At 43.8% G+C, this 18,985-nt stretch overlaps 1 protein-coding gene across 1 annotated transcript in view; it reads right to left on the bottom strand.

The window, feature by feature from the left end:
* prom1a (prominin 1a) overlaps nt 1-18,985 on the bottom strand; it is a 207,660-nt gene that overhangs the window by 14,276 nt on the left and 174,399 nt on the right. The window contains exons 26-27 of the mRNA XM_070861197.1: nt 11,672-11,768; nt 1,725-1,769 (exon numbers count right to left, since the gene is read on the bottom strand). Of these exons, the coding sequence (XP_070717298.1) occupies nt 11,699-11,768 (70 nt within the window). The 3' untranslated portion in view covers nt 1,725-1,769; nt 11,672-11,698. The remainder of the gene's footprint in view (nt 1-1,724; nt 1,770-11,671; nt 11,769-18,985) is intronic.

Raw genomic sequence — 18,985 nt, 5'->3', positions numbered from 1 at the left:
CGGGACATCTCGATAGAAATAGTGCAATCAAGCAGATGCAACATGGATTCATGAAGGGGAAAATCATGTTTAACTAATTTACTGGAATTCTTTGAGGATATAACGAGCATGGTGGATAGAGGTGTACCGATGGATGTGGTGTATTTAGATTTCCAAAAGGCATTCGATAAGGTGCCACACAAAAGGTTACTGCAGAAGATAAAGGTACGCGGAGTCAGAGGAAATATATTAGCATGGATAGAGAATTGGCTGGCTAACAGAAAGCAGAGAGTCGGGATAAATGGGTCCTTTTCGGGTTGGAAATCGGTGGTTAGTGGTGTGCCACAGGGATCGGTGCTGGGACCACAACTGTTTACAATATACATAGATGACCTGGAAGAGGGGACAGAGTGTAGTGTAACAAAATTTGCAATGACACAAAGATTAGTGGGAAAGCGGGTTGTGTAGAGGACACAGAGAGGCTGCAAAGAGATTTAGATAGGTTAAGCGAATGGGCTAAGGTATGGCAGATGGAATACCATGTCGGAAAATGTGAGGTCATCCACCTTGGGAAAAAAAAAAACAGTAAAAGGGAATATTATTTGAATGGGGAGAAATTACAACATGCTACGGTGCAGCGGGACCTGGGGGTCCTTGTGCATGAATCTCAAAAAGTTAGTTTGCAGGTAATCAGGAAGGCGAATGGAATGTTGGCCTTCATTGCGAGAAGGATGGAGTACAAAAGCAGGGAGGTCCTGTTGCAACTGTACAGGGTATTGGTGAGGCCGCACCTGGAGTACTGCGTGCAGTTTTTGTCACCTTATTTAAGGAAGGATATACTAGCTTTGGAGGGGGTACAGAGACGATTCACTAGGCTGATTCCGGAGATGAGGGGGTTACCTTATGATGATAGATTGAGTAGACTGGGTCTTTACTCGTTGGAGTTCAGAAGGATGAGGGGTGATCTTACAGAAACATTTAAAATAATGAAAGGGATAGACAAGATAGAAGCAGAGAGGTTGTTTCCACTGGTCAGGGAGACTAGAACTAGGGGGCACAGCCTCAAAATATGGGGGGAGCCAATTTAAAACCGAGTTGAGAAGGAATTTCTTCTCCCAGAGGGTTGTAAATCTGTGGAATTCTCTGCCCAAGGAAGCAGTTGAGGCTAGCTCATTGAATGTATTCAAATCACCGATAGATAGATTTTTAGCCAATAAGGGAATTAAGGGTTATGGGGAGCAGGCGGGTAAGTGGAGCTGAGTCCACGGCCAGATCAGCCATAATCTTTTTGAATGGCGGAGCAGGCTCGAGGGGCTAGATGGCCTACTCCTGTTCCTAATTCTTATGTTCATATGTAAGAGAGAGATTTGGACAGAAAGCATTTGTGATCTGGAGTGAAGAGCTACAAGAAAGTGGTGTTTTGCTTCCAAATCAACAAGTTTGAAGTGGACATCAGTAGTTTTCACAGCACACTGTCCTTGAACATGAACTCAAGAAATAAAATGGTGTCTTCACTCATAGTACTTCACACAAAGAGTTTTACAAAATGTTATGAATTACATTAAACATAAAAAAAATCCAGTTTGTACTCCAAAATAAAATGTACATCATATTCAGCCATTAAATATCTTTTGTCAACTTGATCATATTCAACTATCTTATTTGTGCGTGAAGACAGACAAATTGAATCCAAATATTATGAAAATAACAGCTTAAATGATTAAAATTAGTTTTAAGAAACCTACCTTCAAGAAGCTGCCCAGTTCATCTACCAGTATTCCATTATACTGCTACAATTTTAGACAGAAATGCAAATGGTTAACATCGATACAACGAATTCAATTTCAGCATTGTAACTATTTCATTGAACTTTAATGAAAAGAAATCTCATCCACTCAGTTTTGTGAAGCGTTTCTTTCAAAATGGCCCGTTCTGTTGATGTCTAACATTTAAGTAGTTCAGTAAATATTTCTTTCACGTTAATATTATTACATAGTTATCTGCAGTGACAACTTTGCAATACAAGATATTAAATACGATTAAGTTAAACATTTATATTACTACAACAGACTTGAATATAACAAACTGCATAGCTCTACATAGCACAAAACATTTCACAGTTCGGAAATGCAAGCACTACCCCCACTATCAAGAGGAATCTACAAGGTGATAAGGCATACACAGAGGTCAACACTGCTGGATAAGGTATAGGGACTGATTCTTTATACAAGGTAGGGGAGCATTGGAGGTATATTTAGTGTTTCTGTCTCAGGCAACTGCTGGCTTTTTATTTAAAAAAGAAACAATGTGTTATTCATAATGATAAATTATAACATTCAGTTTTCCTTCACAACATTTTATTGTTGGTTATAGACATTTGAAGAGCCTGAAGAGAAAGTGATACTGGTGCAGAGGCAGTAACTGAAATACAAAATGACTATCCATTTTATTAAGCACAATTAACAAATTACAGTTGAAATCATCTGATACAATGTACAGGGTTCATTTTGTGATCCAATTTTGTATCGCGGCAATTTCACTCTGAAAGATATCCATTTACTCAGTCCATCTTATTCGCCGACAGGCCAAAACATCAGAAATCTTTATCGGAAAGGATTTTCTGCTGTCATAATTCCATTGCCTTGACAGCCTTCTTTAAGCCATACTCCATCCACTCTTTCTAACAGGATTTTGTCTATATTCATTCTATCTCAATAACCAAACCATTCATTTTTCTTTGGATCTTGCCTATTAAACACCCATTCTCTAGTGCCAGCTTTTCATCCAGACTTGAGCATCCTTTCTTTATTCTTCTGATGTGGATCACAGCCGCCAGGTTAACAATGTGGAACACTTCTTTTGGCCTTAGTGACCCTGGGCCTGGAGTTGCGGTGGGGAAGGTAAACAAACAGTTGTAGTTCTTGCACGTAGTGATCCCTGCTCAAAAGTGTGTGGATGCCAAATGAGGACTGCATCATATTAAACTGCAATTCTCCTCTGAAACAAAATAATCTGCAAACGCTCACTATATCCAGGATCTCTCAAATAATTGATCAAACTACTGGAGAGTTATTAGTACTCAGGGAACTGCACCTCCATACAGGTCAGGCTTCAGAGGAGGAAGAATATTACACTAACTTTTGAAAATATTCTTGTCTTCTTGGTGTCCTGACCTACACCCGACCCTCAACCACCACCAAAAGCAGATTACAAGTTAATTACCTTATTTGCTGTTTGTGGGACCTTGCTGCGAACAAACTGGTTTCAACATTTGCCTACTTAACAGCGATTATACTTCAAAAAGTAATTAATTGGATGTGATGCTCTTTGAGACACCCCAAGGATATGATTAGGTACTTTTTTTTTTAAATCGGCAAAATACTACTATGACTGAAGGCCGCTAGTTTGGTCAAAAGTTGACCGGTGTTGCGGTAGCGGTATTTTTAGTTGTGCAAGATTGTTTTTGCCGTCGAAAAGGAACGGACCTTCTGCACATGCGCGATTTTTTCTTTTTCCGATTCACCCCCCCTGCGCGTCTGGTCAGGTATCGGGTCACCCACGCATGTGCAGAGCACCATTTTGGAAAGAGAGAGTAGTTAATCAGAGGAGAGAGGGGAGACATAAGTACAGGGGATTCAGAGCGATAAAAGCAGTTAAAATTGAATAATAGTAGACATAATAGGAGGGAGAAATAATAATTAGAATAATAAAGAAAAAGGATAAAAATGCAGCCAGTAGAATTAGGGATGCAAAGGGCTCAGAAGTTCAGCCTGGATGCCCAAGAGGCACTGTTGGCAGCAGTGGAGGCCAGATGGGGTGGACGAGGAAACCGCGCCCGCCCCCCCCCCCCACCCCCAGCTGTAGGCTGGAGAATCTGGACTGCCATATCACAGGAGGTGTCCTCAGCAGATCACATCCACCAGGGCCCCCAGCAGTGCAGGAAGAGATGGAATGACCTTCGTGCATCTGCGAGAAGTAGTAATATTTTCATTCATGCACTCCTTGATGACTTACAATGTAAATCTTACATCTGTTGATGTAGGTAGGCTTAGTGTTGCACCTTATTTGCCTTGAATGATCTTATTAAGGTGGCTTTCTGAGATCTTAAAAGATGTTTCTGTACTTCGATGTCTTCCTCATGAACCATGTGCAGCTTAATGGGACATTAAACAAAGGATTGTATGTTGCAAGTGCTTCGATGGCTATCTGTGTGTGTCACAAGGGCAGAAGGGCAATTCGAGTAAGTATTGCTATTGTCATTTTTGCAGAAGAAACTGGCTCACAATCGTGCTGAGTAGCGATGCACCCAGCATCCAACCATTAACAGAGGTGGAGGAACATGTGGCAATCCTGGTGGGTGCCCACAACAGAGCGGCTACCCATAGGGATGCGGATCCGACAACTTCAGCTGAGGGTAAGTCCTGCAAAATCCCCGGGCTGTGCTTGAGTCATGTAATGTAATGTTGGGGTCATGTAATGTAATGTAATGTCACCCTGCCCCCTCCCCTGCTACTAACCACTCGTATGTTGTTTTCTATTTCAAGATGAGGAGTCGCATGGGCGCCATCCCACCACACAAGCCTCCACTTCCAACTCATATATGCGCACTTGGGTCACTGAGGAGGATGAGGAGGAAGAGGAGGAAGAGTCCGATGACAGGCTAAAAGAGGACCCTATGCAGGGAACATCTATTGTGGGGGGGTCATTGTTGGAGTCAGTGGGGGTGGAGGTGGAAACGGAATTGTTGGCGAAGGGAGAGGTGGGGATGCACGAGTCAGCACATTTTTTTAGCTGCGGCCACAACTCCCTCAGAGGGATCCACTTTTCACAGGTTCCCCGCCTCCGAGGCAGCAGGATCAAGTGGTGTGCAGCAACGCACCTGGAATGTCGAACCCCGTTTGCCGCCTCTACGGAAGTTGAGTCGGCAAAGCCGGTATGTTCACAGACAGGCAGGCGCAAACCTGGACATGGTGGAACTTTCAAAGGAGAGCGTCGAACTAGGTCGAGAGTTCCTCCATGCCCTGGGTGGAATTACCGGCAATGTTGCCGCACAATTGCAGACATGTTGCAGCTGATTGCGGCGATGTGTGAAAACACCGAGTCTGTCAATGCTATGCAATGTAAGAGGCGATGGGAGTGGTGGCCGCAGTTAAAATAGGGGGCTGTTGGCTGGTTGCTGTTGTTGTTGTTGTTATATCATTAATTTTCTTGTTCTTGTTCTTTCAAAAATTGAAAAATTGACAAATCTGTTGGAGAAAAAATATTTATTTAATGTTCAAGTTTTCAATTTTTTTAAATTATTTATTTATTTTATTTTTTTATAAAGAGTTTCCAGAATTTAAAATTTTTTTAATAAATCTTTTTGTTGAACTAAATCATTGTTGTACAGTGTCTCACTTTTAGAATAGGAGGGGAAATAGTCAATATGGTTGGATAGAGTGGGCAGGCAAAGGTGAAACATAACTTCCACTGTTCAAGCAAAGCGTTGATTTGAGCTGCTGACGTAACACTTTTTCAGTGGGGTTCATCGCCAGGCTCCTCGTCCTCCTCCCCAGTGGCAATTCCTGTCCCCTCATGATGGCTAAGTTGTGTAGCATGCAGCATACCACAGTGAACTCAGCGACCTGCTGAGGGGGGTATTGCAGGGAGCCTCTAGAGTGGTCTAGGCATCGGAAGCGCTGCTTGAGCATTCCAATTGTCTTTTTGACGATGTTGCATGTGGCTATATGGTGGTCATTGCAGCAATGCTCAGCGTTTGTCTGAGGGTTCCGAAGGGTGGGGTCATGAGCTCGGTAGCGAGGCCGTAACCTTTGCCCCCCAACATTCAGCTGTGACCTTGTGGCTGATGCTTAAACAGGCCTGAGACAGTGCTCTCATGCAAAATGAAAGCATCATGGATGTTCCCTGGAAACTGGCATTGACTGCCACGATGCGCTACGTATGGTTGCAGACGATCTGTACGTTCAGGGGGTGGAATCCCTTTTGGTTTCGGTCAGCCACTGGCTCCTGTAAAGCTGCTCGCAGGGTGATGTGCGCACAATCAATGGCACCCTGAACCTTGGGGAAGCCAGCAATTTGTGCGAAACCCACAGCCCTCTCATTCTGTGCCTCCCTGGTCATTGGGAAGTTTATAAAGTCCATCCTGCGTGCGTACAGTGCATCAGTTACCTGGCAAATGTAGCGATGTATAGCGTGCTGAGAGATGCAGCATATGTCCCCTGCTGATGCGTGAAAGGAGCCGGTGGCATAGAAGGCAAGTGCCGCAGTCACCTTCACCTCGACGGGCAGTGCAGTCCTGTTGGTGCTGGTGGGCTGCAGATCTGCCTTTATGAGCTGGCATATCTCTGTGACCACCTCTTTTCGAAAGTGCAGCCTTCTAACGCACTGTGCCTCAGACAGGTGCAGGTATGAGCGTTTCTCCCTGAAAAGTTGTTGGGGGTAAGGCTTCTTCCTCCTCATAAGTCTGTGACCTCTTTGATTAGGCTCATAATGCTCTTCAATAAACCTTCTTCCTGCTCTATTCTGCATATCATAAGTAGCCAGCATTATTAGCAGGGATGTTATAAGCCGCATTCTTTTAAATGTCCTCAAATAACCACAAATGACATGTCGTCAAATGTCCTTAAATTTACTGCAATGTGCTCAAATAGTCTAAAATAGCCTCAAATACCTTTAAAATCTAACTCTGACCTAACATAAAGCCCTCATTAAGGTCATTATGCAAAAATCAGCCTTCTATCAAAATCCTTTCAGGCAATGAACTTCGCCTCCGTTTTTCAAAATAGCGTAGTTACTGCTGGGTTTGAGCAGGTAAGACTACAGTTTTCAGTGCAAATGGTGGTTTTGATGAATTTACCGGCGGTGGTATTTTTTGGCGTTGCACACGGATTGACGTCATATCATTGAAAAAACTGGGCAGGCAGTAATTGTTTTTACCACTGGTGGATAATCACTGATGAATTTACCACCTGCGGTATTTCGGCAGCATTTCAGTGGTAACTAATTTTCTGACGGTAAAATAGGCGATAAATGGGCGGAAGGCTGATTAATTTCCAACAAAATGTATCCAAATCACTTTTAGATCACCAAAAGCATCCATTACCAACTATTGCCCAAATACTACAACTAATGGAATTACTTTTATAAGACATAGGATAGGCCAGCATCTGCAACAGCATTGTGCTGATGAACTAAGGTGGAGAGAATGCAGTTTATTGGTACCTTTAATTTGCTAGCTGCCTTTTGATGTCATTTCTTCAGTCAAATAGACTCCTAATAGTACCCATCAAAAAAGGTACCTTTGAAGTTTATTAATTCTTAATAGCAGGTTTACACCTACATCTTTCCAGGACACCCATATACTGCCCCACAGACTCTGCAATATCATTCAGAAATACTGACTTTTTAAGCAATTTGTTGAATTGCAAAAATAAAACAATACTTAGACATTTGCACTTGAGAAACTGTAGGTGCTTTGAAAACAAATTGAAGGGACACCTTATAGCTACGAGGTTATTTCCAAGGTCAAATAAGGAGGGAAGCTGGGTTGAAATATATAATGGTGGAAAGCAGGAAATGGCAGATATCCAATAAATTCTTGACAAATAAAGATTATCGACAATTTTAAATCCAGAGAAATTGACTCAGCAAATTATTACATGGCCAGAAGTCAATAAAACATTTGTTATGGAAAAATTTAAAACAAAGGGGCCAAAATTACCCCTTCCAATAAGGCCTCTGACTGCCTGAAAGCGGCAGCCACAGGCAGCGCGGAATGGCCGCCGACTCTCAGTGAAGGGGCCGCCATTTTGTAAATTGCCCTTCCTCAGGAGCGGAGTGGTGTTCGGGACCGCTCCGCCCGTAGCGACCCCATACCGTCTGGCGGGGACCCGCTCGCGAAATTGCCCCTCACCTGAAATTTCCCTACTGGAGCAGCGCTACCGCAGGCCGGTGCATTCTGTGAAACGGCAGCGCGGCCGTCCTTAAAGGAGAGGTGGCACTACCGTCAACGACATGTTTTTTTATTTTTGTTGGCCAACTGCCAGATTGGTCCGACAATTATGGCCATGGGTTTGGCCAGGCCAACAGGCATCCTGGCACACCCTCTTGGGTACCAGGCCGCTGGCCCAGCCAAAATCCGCCCTTGTGGCCCAGTGGACCTAACTAAAATGAATGGCAAGTTCGCAGCGGCTCTCCCCTTGAAATGAAGGGGAGAGATGTTGTGACGCCAGCACAATGACATCAGTGCGGCGCTGATGACTGACAGTGGCAGACACTCTGTCCCGCCCCCATGGTGAGGCCCTTCCACCCAGCCGGAAAACGCCCCACAAAGAGCTGAATTTTGACAGATTGGTCGCCGCATCCAGTGCAGCGGGCAGAACACTTCAAAAACGGTAGATCCATCCCATTTCTGGCACAGGTGAATTTCTGCCCCAAAAAGTCTATATGACCAGATGAGATACACTACAGAATCATCATGGATATACAAGAGGCTCTGCTTAATATTTAGAAGCTTTCTAAATACACGATTTGTACTTGACAATTATACTATAGTGAATGCTAACTTAATGTTCAAAGGAGAAGCGGGACATAAATTGAGGAATAAGACTAGTCTGACAGATAATCAATAATGGATAAAATGCTTTAACAGAACACTGCCATTTTCATGTAGGCCATAAAAATGGCATAATTTTACATGAGATTATGCTTCAAAACTATTGGGAGTTCCTGGAGGAGCTAACTAAAATTATTGATGGGGTTAGCCAGTGCATGGAATTTATTTGGATTTTCATGAAGGTTGCAATAAAGATTCACATGCAAAGGTTTTAAAAATGAATAATAATTAAGATTCTAAGTTATGAGATATGCTCAACTCATTTGTATTGCTGAAAATATGACTAAGGGAAGTCATAATCCAAGTCGTCAAAAATATTTGATTTTTAACTATTTGACTTAGCCTGTGAGCACAGAACTGGAGGACACAGATTTAAAATGAATAAGCCTTAAATTATTCTTTTCCTTCGCTCCTCTATCCCCGTTAGAGTACTGTATATGTGGAACAGACTCCTAGCTGAAGTTAATTCCTTCAACAAGCTGCAGTGTAAATGCCAGGTTGGACCCAGGATTGGAGGTTTAAAGGAATAAGGTTAGGTTTAGACTTGTAGAGATAGAGAACTGGTTGGCAGACAGAAAGCAGAGAGTCGGGATAAACAGGTCCTTTTCAGAATGGCAGGCAGTGACCAGTGGGGTGCCGCAGGGCTCAGTGCTGGGACCCCAGCTATTTACAATATACATCAACGATTTAGATGAAGGAACGGAGTGTAATATCTCCAAGTTTGCAGATGACACTAAGCTGGTTGGCAGTGTGAGCTGTGAGGAGGATGCTAAGAGGCTGCAGGGTGACTTGGACAGGTTAGCTGAGTGGGCAAATGCATGGCAGATGCAGTATAATGTGGATAAATGTGAGGTTATCCATTTTGGTGGCAAAAACATGAAGGCAGATTATCTGAATGGCGGCAGATTAGAAAAAGGGGAGGTACAACGAGACCTGGATGTCATGGTACATCAGTCATTGAAAGTTGGCATGCAGGTACAGCAGACAGTGAAGACTGGCAAATGGCATGTTGGCCTTCATAACTAGGGGATTTGAGTATAGAAGCAGGGAGGTCTTAATGCAGTTGTACAGGGCCTTGGTGAGGCCTCACCTGGAATATTGTGTTCAGTTTTGGTCTCCTAATCTGAGGAAGGACGTTCTTGCTATTGAGGGAGTGCAGCAAAGGTTCACCAGACTGATTCCTGGGATGGCAGGACTGACATATGAGGAGAGACTGGATCGACTGGGCCTGTATTCACTGGAGTTTAGAAAAATGAGAGGGGATCTCATAGAAACATATAAAATTCTGACGGGACTGGACAGGTTAGATGCAGGAAGAATGTTCCCGATGTTGGGGAAGTCCAGAACCAGGGGTCACAGTCTAAGGATAAGGGGTAAGCCATTTAGGACAGAGATGAGGAGAAACTTCTTTACTCAGAGTTGTGAACCTGTGGAATTCTCTACCGCAGAGAATTGTTGATGCCAGTTCGTTAGATATATTCAAGAGGGAGTTAGATATGGCCCTTATGGCTAAAGGGATCAAGGGGTATGGAGAGAAAGCAGGAAAAGGGTACTGAAGTGAATGATCAGCCATGATCTTACTGAATGGTGGTGCAGGCTCAAAGGGCCGAATGGCCTACTCCTGCACCTATTTTCTATGTTTCTATGGAGATGATACTAAATGAGGAGACACAGTACGTTGTGTGGATGGGAAAAGAAGGTTACAAAGGGACATTGATAAGTGAGTGGGAAAAACTGTGGCAGAGAGAGTTCAATAGGGGATGTGTGAGGTCATCCGCTTTGGATCCAAAGAAGAAAAATAGGAATATTTTCTTAATGGCGAGAGACTAAACACTGTGGAAATACAAAGGGATTTGGGTGCCCAGGTACGTAAAGCTAGTAAGACAGGTACAAAAAACAATAAAAAAACAAAAGGAATATTGGCTTTTATTTCAAGGGACAGGAATACAAAGGGGACGATGTGATGCTTCATGTGTCTGAAGTACAGCATTCAGCTTTGGGTACATATTGCAGGAAAGATATATTGGCCTTGGAACACAGATTCACTAGAATATCAGGACTTTAAAGGTTAAATTAAGAGGACAGATTGCATAAACTTGGGTTGTATTCCCTTGAGTTTAGAAGGCTGAAGGGTGATCTCAATGAGTTGTTTAAAATGATGATAGGATTTGATAAGAGTAGCTGCAGAGAAGCTATTTCCTCTGTTGGGGGATTCCAGAACAAGGGAACACAATCTTAAATTAGAGCTGGCTAGGCCATCCAGGAGTGAAATCAGGAAATACTTTTTCACACAAATGGTAGTGTAAATGTGTAATTCTCTCCCCAAAAGGCTGTGGATGTTGGGTCAATTGAATTGTTTTTGGACTGAGATCGACAGATTTTTATTAGGTAAGGTATTAAGGGATATGGATCAAAGGCAGGTAAATGGTGTTGAGGCACAGATCAACCATGATCTCATTGAATCGTGGTACAGGCTTGAGGGGCCGAATGGCCTACTCCTATTCCCATGACGCAAGATGAACAGAGCTAAAATTCCTCAAATGAAGTCATTTTTGATTACTAGCTGCTTATACCATTACAGTGAATTAATGTTCCAATCCTCATTTCAGTCGTGGTTCAGTGGGTAGCAATCTCACTTCTGAGTCAGAAGGTTGTGGGTTTCAGTTCCACAACAGAGACTCGAGCATAAAAATCTACGCTGTCACTCCAGTGCAGTACTGCACTGTCGGAAGTGTCGTCTTTCGGATGAGACGTAAAACCCCATCTGCCCTCTCAGGTGGACGTAAAAGATCCCATGGCACTATTTCGAAGAGGAGCAGGGGAGTTATTTCTGGTGTCCTGGCCAATATTTATCCCTCAATCAACATCATTAAAACACAGATTATCTGGTCACATTGCCACATCGCTGTTTATTGGAGCTTGCTACATGTTTTCTATATTACAACAGTGACTACACTTCAATTGGTGTAAAGCGCTTGTAATCTCCTGAGGTCATGAAAGGTTATATAGGTCTTTCTTCCTAGGTGATGCTGTCCCACAACATTTTTTTTTAATAGAAAAATGTAGTATATCTAGTACCTTAACAACCCCAAAGACAGGAGTGTCTCACCAACCAGAAAGCTTTGGAGGAGCTGAAGCTCTGGGAAATCTGGTCAAAGTGTCATATGGAAGAGTGCTATTGATGTGGAAAAAAACCAAAATCAATTAAGCAAAAAATATTTACTACATCAGTTATACAACTATTCATTAAACTTTGGTCTGAAACTATGCCATTTAACATTTAAAAAATGCATCTGCTGCTTGCAAATGATTACCCTGCTCTTTATTCAAATCTTAAAAATTGTTGAATTTGCAATGAGATAAATTATCAAGGGAAATGAAAAGTTCTCAAACATAAGGGATGTATTGATAAAAAATATTTGCTTGCCTTTGAACAGCATTTGAAATATTACTACACTGAGGTAAAAATTGAAGCACTATAAATCTCATGAAAATAACTTTAGTATGCACACTCAGATACAGTAAGAAAATGATTGCAGCTTGGTGATGTTTACATACATTAAACTGCACACTTTGCACTATCTACCCATTCAAATCAGACACAAAATATCTTTGCAATCACCCATTCTCTGAAATGAACCATCACCACTTTACACATAACATAACATATCTAATGATACTTAGTTCCTGTAAAGCCTCTAAATCTACAGGACAATTAATTCAATTTTGACTGCGATTTCATCCCAGGTGCTGTGTACACATGCATTAGTTTAGGCAGGCTGCTCCAGTTTGCAATTTCCGATAACTATGCAGAAATAATTTAGCCCGAAACATATTCTGCATGGCTTGAACTGAACCAAAATCAAATACCAATATTTGCTTCCGTTTCATTTTAATTTTTACATTTGGTTCTGCACATCCCTTTTAAAAAAAATACTTAGGTAAAAAGAGTCATGGTTCATGCATACACAACCTGCCATTTTCCATAACGAATCTAATGCTTTGTAGCTATGAAAATTGCCCTGAAACATAATAGCCCAGAAATCCCGGTTTCTCCATTCCACGGGTGTTCGACTAGATTCTACAAAAAAAGATGCGCACCGACCTGTTCCTGCTGCGTCCTCCACTGACTGCGCGTCGCAGTGCGTGCACGTCAGGACGTGCGCAGGGCTGGAGCTGCAGTCACGTGGCTCTGGACAGTCAATCAAGGTAAAGTATGTTCTCATTCATAATAATGGTAACTCCGTAAGTTGGAGTTCCCATTATTGTGAATGAGAACATCCCCCAAACACACAAAACATCAATAAAAAAATAGAAAAAATACACTACATATTTAACATTAATTTAACTTATTATTTATGTACTATTAAAAAAAATGTTTTCCCGATTTAAAAAAAAAAACTTTTTAAAATTATGCTTTAAAATAAATTTAATGTAGTGGGCAGTGTTTTTAAAAATAAAGTATTTATTAAATTTTATTTTTTATGTTTTAATGATTTAAAACTCTTACCTCTGTAAAAGTAGGCTATGCACCTGATAAAAGCAGGCGCAAGAGTTTTAAGGACATGATATGGGCACGATATGGGTAAATACCGCAAATCTTGCAAATGTCCTGGCTGCCGAGAGACAGAGGATCTGTCAAGCTCTACCTTGACAGATCGGAAAAGTCGGTTTTCAGCACATGTGCATTGTGCGCTGAAAACCGGCTTTTGCAATGCCTTCCCAGGTCCGTACACACACCGTACGGACCCGGGAAGCCGGAATTTCAGGGCCATTAACAATGGTAATGCATTTTATAATTTTCTTAATGCACAAATTAGGTCCATGGTAATTAGTAGCAACAACAACTTGTACTTATATAGCACCTTTAACATAGTGAAATGTCCCAAGGTGCTTCACAGGAGTATTATGAGATAAAAATTTGACTGCAAACCGCACAAGTAGAAATTAGTTCAGGTGATCATAAGCTTGGTCAAAGAGGTATGTTTTAAGGAGCGTCTTGAAGGAGGAAAGAGAGGTAGGGAGGCAGACAGGTTTCGGCAGGAAGTTCCAGAGCTTGGGACCTAGGCAACAGAAGGCACGGCCATGAATGGTTGAGTGATTATAAGCAGGGATGCGCAAGAGGGCAGAATTAGAGGAGCGCAGGCATATCAGGGGATTGTGGGGCTGGAGGAGATTACTGAGATAGGGAGAGGTGAGGCCGTGGAAGGATTTGAAAATAAGGATGAGAATTTTGAAATCGAGGCATTGCTTAACCGGAAGCCAGTGTAGGTCAGCGAGCACAGGGGTGATGGGTGAGCAGGACTTGGTGCAAGTTAGGACACGGGCAGCAGAGTTTTGGATCACCTCTAGTTTACGTAGGGTAGAATGTTGGAGGCCAGCCAGGTGTGCATGGAATAGTCAAGTCCAGAGGTAACAAAGACATGGATGAGAGCTTCATCAGCGGATGAGCTGAGGCTAGGGCTCACCGCTGTGAAATGTCCATGCAAATTTCAGAATTGATCAGCCTGCATAAAATTTTAGAGCCGTTTCACCAACATTGAAATGTGCAGCAGGTAAAATAGCAGCAATTCTTACCTCTGCCTCCACACCAAGAGCATAGGTAAGAATAATACCACTTAGACGCACTGTTCCCTTAAAATTCACAGACTTGAATTTCCAGCTCTGAGCGCCTGATTTACTGAAACATTCATTCCTGCTATCCAGTATGCAACACTGAATATTTGATGCTTCAAAATAATGGGCTCAATTTTCCCCAATACCGTTTTTGGCATATTGCCAGAGTTACGCCCGTTTTTCTTGGCCCCAACTACTCCCAAAAAAAAGTAGCAAGTTTCCCCATTCTATTTTTTGAAATTGGCGCCACGCAGCCTGTCCTGCAGCCTCGGACGGTGGAGCCTAAGATCTGCACCGGAAAAATGATGCTGTCCCTTCTGCGCATGCGCGGGGAAAAAAACGGATGTTTTTGACGTGATTCCTATGGGCGCGCATGCCCACTACAGTTCCCGGTCTGCATTCGGCCTTTTTTTAAAGAGCCAGCTGTGTGTGAGAACTTTAATTCTCATTGGAAAAATCAGAGCTGCAATACAAGATGCAACATGGTGCAAGGACCAAGAATTTCTTATAAGATGAAGTGGAGGCACTAGTTACTGTGATTGAGGGCAGATGGCACGAGCTGGACAACAGCAGAGGTCAAATAAAAGTTCCACCAAAAGAAATTAAGAAACGCTGGAACCAACTTGCAGAAGATTACAGTGCAAATGGTGACCACTCCGAGTCTGGAGGCCAGTGCAAAAAGTGGCAGGACATTGGTCGGAGTTAGTGTAAGTAATATTTTCATTTATTCACTGGAATTGCCATTGTAAATGTGACCAGCTGTATATGTCCCACCCAGCAGAAAGACACCCTTTCTAAAAAGTTATATTTTCATCTTTGCAGAGGAAGGTGGCACACAACAAATGAGAAAGAACTCGAACAGGGGGAAGCCCGGCAAATCTGCAGCCACTGACATCCTTGGAAAAAAGGGTCACTGCTTTGATGGGTCCTGCCTGGAGAAAAGCAACCATCACTGCACAAGCTGGGCCCACACTCGAGGGAGAGGGTAAGTCCTGCAAATTCCACAGTCTGGCTTTGCTAAATGTTAAGTTCTGTGCACGCTAGCCATGCTTCGGTTTCTGGGGATGTCTCCATCAGCTACGCTTCAGTTGATGCAATGTGCTATCATTCATCGTGGTCCTTCAGATCATCCTGCTGCCTGCGCTGTGACCCGACTCATGCCACCCACCCTGCCCCTCCTCTGCTGCTAACCATTTGTCTGTTCTGTTATATTTTGCAGAACTTGAGGCCAACCCTGACGATGCAGAAGATTCAGATGCGGACGAGCCTGAAGAGGAGAACATCTTCCAATCCCACTTTTCAGACCAAGAGCATGGGGGTGAGGGGGAGGTGATGGATGAAACCCATACTGTTGTACTCACTCTGGAGGAGGTGCAGGTGCCGCCTATTGAGGTGCCAGCCCCTTCCCCGAGTGGTTTGAGTGTTGGTAGGACATTCCATGGTTTCCCACCGTCCGAGGCTGTGGATCGCAGTGGGGTGTAGCGAGCCACACCCAGGGTGAGGAGAGGAAGGAGAGCTTGACAGCGCTCTCCTGAGGTGCAGGATCTCTAACAGATGTGGTTCAGATGATGGCAATGAGTGCGGAGAGTATTGACCTTACACTATCACTCCTGAAAACCATCAGTGAGGTGGGTGATGAGGTATGGTGACTGTCTGGAGAAGTAACAACACTCTCACAAGAAATGGGAACACTGTCCAGGAACATGACGGAGGGAATGTCTTAGTCAGCTGAAACAATGTCGGTGCACATGAGGGAGGGATTGTCGTAGGTAGCTGATGCGCTGTCAGTGAACACGAGGGAGGGAATGTTGCAGATAGTTGACACACTGTCAAGGCACATGAAGGAGGGAATGTCGGAGTTAGCTGCTGTAATAAGGGAACACGCCCAGACCCCACGCCCGTTGACCGAATCACCTGCCACTCCCAGACCGGGCCCCTCCACATTACCGCCTGCGTCTCCCCATCACCCCCCACGCCAAATCAAAAGTGTGCATTACCCGAGATGTTCGAAAGGATAAGCTTGGTAACAACCCGAGAAACGCTGCGCCACCGCCTGCGGGCAGGGGTGAAGTCACCAAGACCAAGGGCAGCGGGCGGTCTTCGAATAAGGTGGAGGAGGGATGGGTGCAGCCTTTCTTTGCTGTTGTTGTTGTTATTATTATTGTTGTTACTTTTGTAACTATTCTCAAATTAAAAGGTTTTTTTTGTAAATTTACAAGTTTAGAAGTTTGTAAATGATCTTAACTGAATAGTTTAAAGTTTGATACAAGAAAATTTTTATTAAAGTTAAGTGCAAACAAGTGTTAACATTTTGAATAAAATATATTTTAAATTATAACTAAATCATTTACATTATTTGTTCCAATATTTACAATTTTTTTGAAGTAACAAGAATCATTTCCATTAGTTGTAGAACACAACATTACGGAACAGGTCCATGTGGAATAGTTGCCGCTGAGCCTTCAGGCAGCAGAGCGTTCACGGATGAATTGCTGGCGCAAGGCTCGAGCAATCATTAAAGGGGCACAACAGCCCTCCCATCCTCCGCTGTCATGCTCCGGGTTCAGGTAGTTGCATGGCTTCCTTGTCCTTCTCCTCTGCACCTTCCTCTTCATCAGCCAGTCTCACCTCAGGTGGGTCTTCCACTACCAGCTGCCTCATGATGGTTAAGTTGTACAGCATGCAGCACACAACAGTGAACTAACCGCAGTCTCAGAGAAGTATTGCAAGTAGCCTCCGGAATGGTCCAGGCATCGTAAACGCTGTTTAAAGATGCAATGGTCCTCTCTATTATGCTGCGCGCCGCAATGTGCGACATGTTGTATTCCTGGTCAGCTTCCGTCCAGGTTACGCGTAGGGGTGTCACGAGCCAGGTGGCGAGGCCGTACCCTTTGTCTCCCAGTAGCCAGCTCTGCCCTTCTGACTGCTACTGCTGAAACATGGCAGATATAATGCTCTCGTGTAGGATGAACGCATCATGGGTGCTCCCAGGCTATCTTGTATCAACTGACATGATGTCGTCACACACGAGCTGCACATTAATAAAGTGGAAGCCTTTTCTGTTCCTTTACATCTCGGAATCCTCGAAAAGGTGCTCGGAAGGCGATGTTGGTACAGGCCCTGTGCCTTTGGGAAGCCAGCAATCCTGGAGAAGCCCACAGCCCTTTCATGCATTGCCTGGGTGGCCATGGGGAACTGTATGTAGTCATTCCTCTGGGCATATAGTGCAGCAGTCACCTGCCAAATGCAGATGTGTTGCATGTTGAGAAATGACACGCACATCCCCAGATGCATAGAATGAAAGTGCAGCTGTAACCTCATCATCATCATCATCATAGGCAGTCCCTTGGAATCGAGGAGGACTTGCTTCCATTCCCAGAGTGAGTTCTTTGATGGCTGAACAGTCCACAGACACAGAGAGCCACAGACCCTGTTACAGGTGGGACAGACATTCGTCGACGCCCTCCCGGATGGATTTTCTTCATCTCGGGCGGTCTGCGGCCAGGGTCTCCCAGGTGTCGGTGGTGATGTCGCACTTTACCAGCGAGGCTTTGAGGGTGTCCTTATAACGTTTCCGCTGTCCTCCTTTGGGTTGTTTACCATGAAGAGCTCTGCGTAAAGAATTTGCTTAGGGAGTCTCGTATCTGGCATGCTGCAACCTACACTTCAACTGACAAAGCAGTCCTCCTGACGCTTCTAGGTTGCAGGTCTGCTTTTACTAACTCTCAGATCTCCTTTACGGAAGCGCAGCCTTCTGACACAGTCTTCATCACTCAGGTGCAGGTACGAATGCCTGTCTCGATATAACCGACATGGGTAAGGCCTCCTGCCCATCACCCTACGTGCTCTGATGACGTCTAATCAATTGTCTCCTCTGCAACACCATCATGCAGAAGGCTTGCACAAGGTATGGCATGGTTAGTATTGCCCCCATGATTAAATTATACCTTTGTAAGAAGCTCAAAACGGCAGATCGACGCTCTCGTATGGACCACACCCAGGTCTGAGCAGGCGCAATGATTGGGACCCTCCCACCAACCCCGGGCTTCATCTGATGCGTAGTGCAGGCTTCTCATGCCTTCCGAAGCACCCCCCACCCCCCCGCCCCAGGGCTTCATCTGATGCATAGTGCAGGCTTCTCATGCCTTCCGTTCGTCTTCCACAGCCCCCCACACCCTGTCCCAGGCTTCTTTTGAAGCTGAGCTTGTGTTCAGGCAAGGGAACGATTCTGCTGGCCGACGCTCTGACCCTCGAGCCCGGTTTGGAGATGTGCTGTGGTAGCGAGTCAGTCTTTTAAAAATTAAAACTTAAAGAATTCCAATAAACTTCCATTTCCTGTGTTTTAAGTTTTAAAAATTTAAGCTCGATTATGGATATTCATATTCTAGACTCCCTCCAAAGCTATTCATAAAAACAATGGTGTCTTTCTGTGCCGATTTTTTAATGTGCGCTGGTTTTTCTTAAGTGCCCAGAAGGTTTTTCGTGAGTGGTCACATACGCCGTCCTAGGATAACTTTAAATTGGCCAAACTTCCATAATTGTGAAAAACTGGCGCAAACATCAGGTTACAATGATGCAATAAAAAACGAACCTAAAAAAATCGTAACCAACTGAGTTACGCAGGCGCACAAAGATTGGGTAAACTTGGATTTTTAAAATTTAGGTTAAATAAAAAGCGGCTCGCGCCAAAATAACAGCGCAAATCACTGGGGAAAATTGAGCCCAATGAATTACTCAGCCGTACAGTCATTCTCATTCTTCAAATAAAAATCAGCC

This window comes from Pristiophorus japonicus, chromosome 2 (assembly GCF_044704955.1).
Source record: "Pristiophorus japonicus isolate sPriJap1 chromosome 2, sPriJap1.hap1, whole genome shotgun sequence".
Lineage (NCBI taxonomy): Eukaryota > Metazoa > Chordata > Chondrichthyes > Pristiophoridae > Pristiophorus > Pristiophorus japonicus.
Note: the sequence above shows the minus strand (reverse complement) of the source record. Positions and strands in the feature narration are given on the sequence as shown.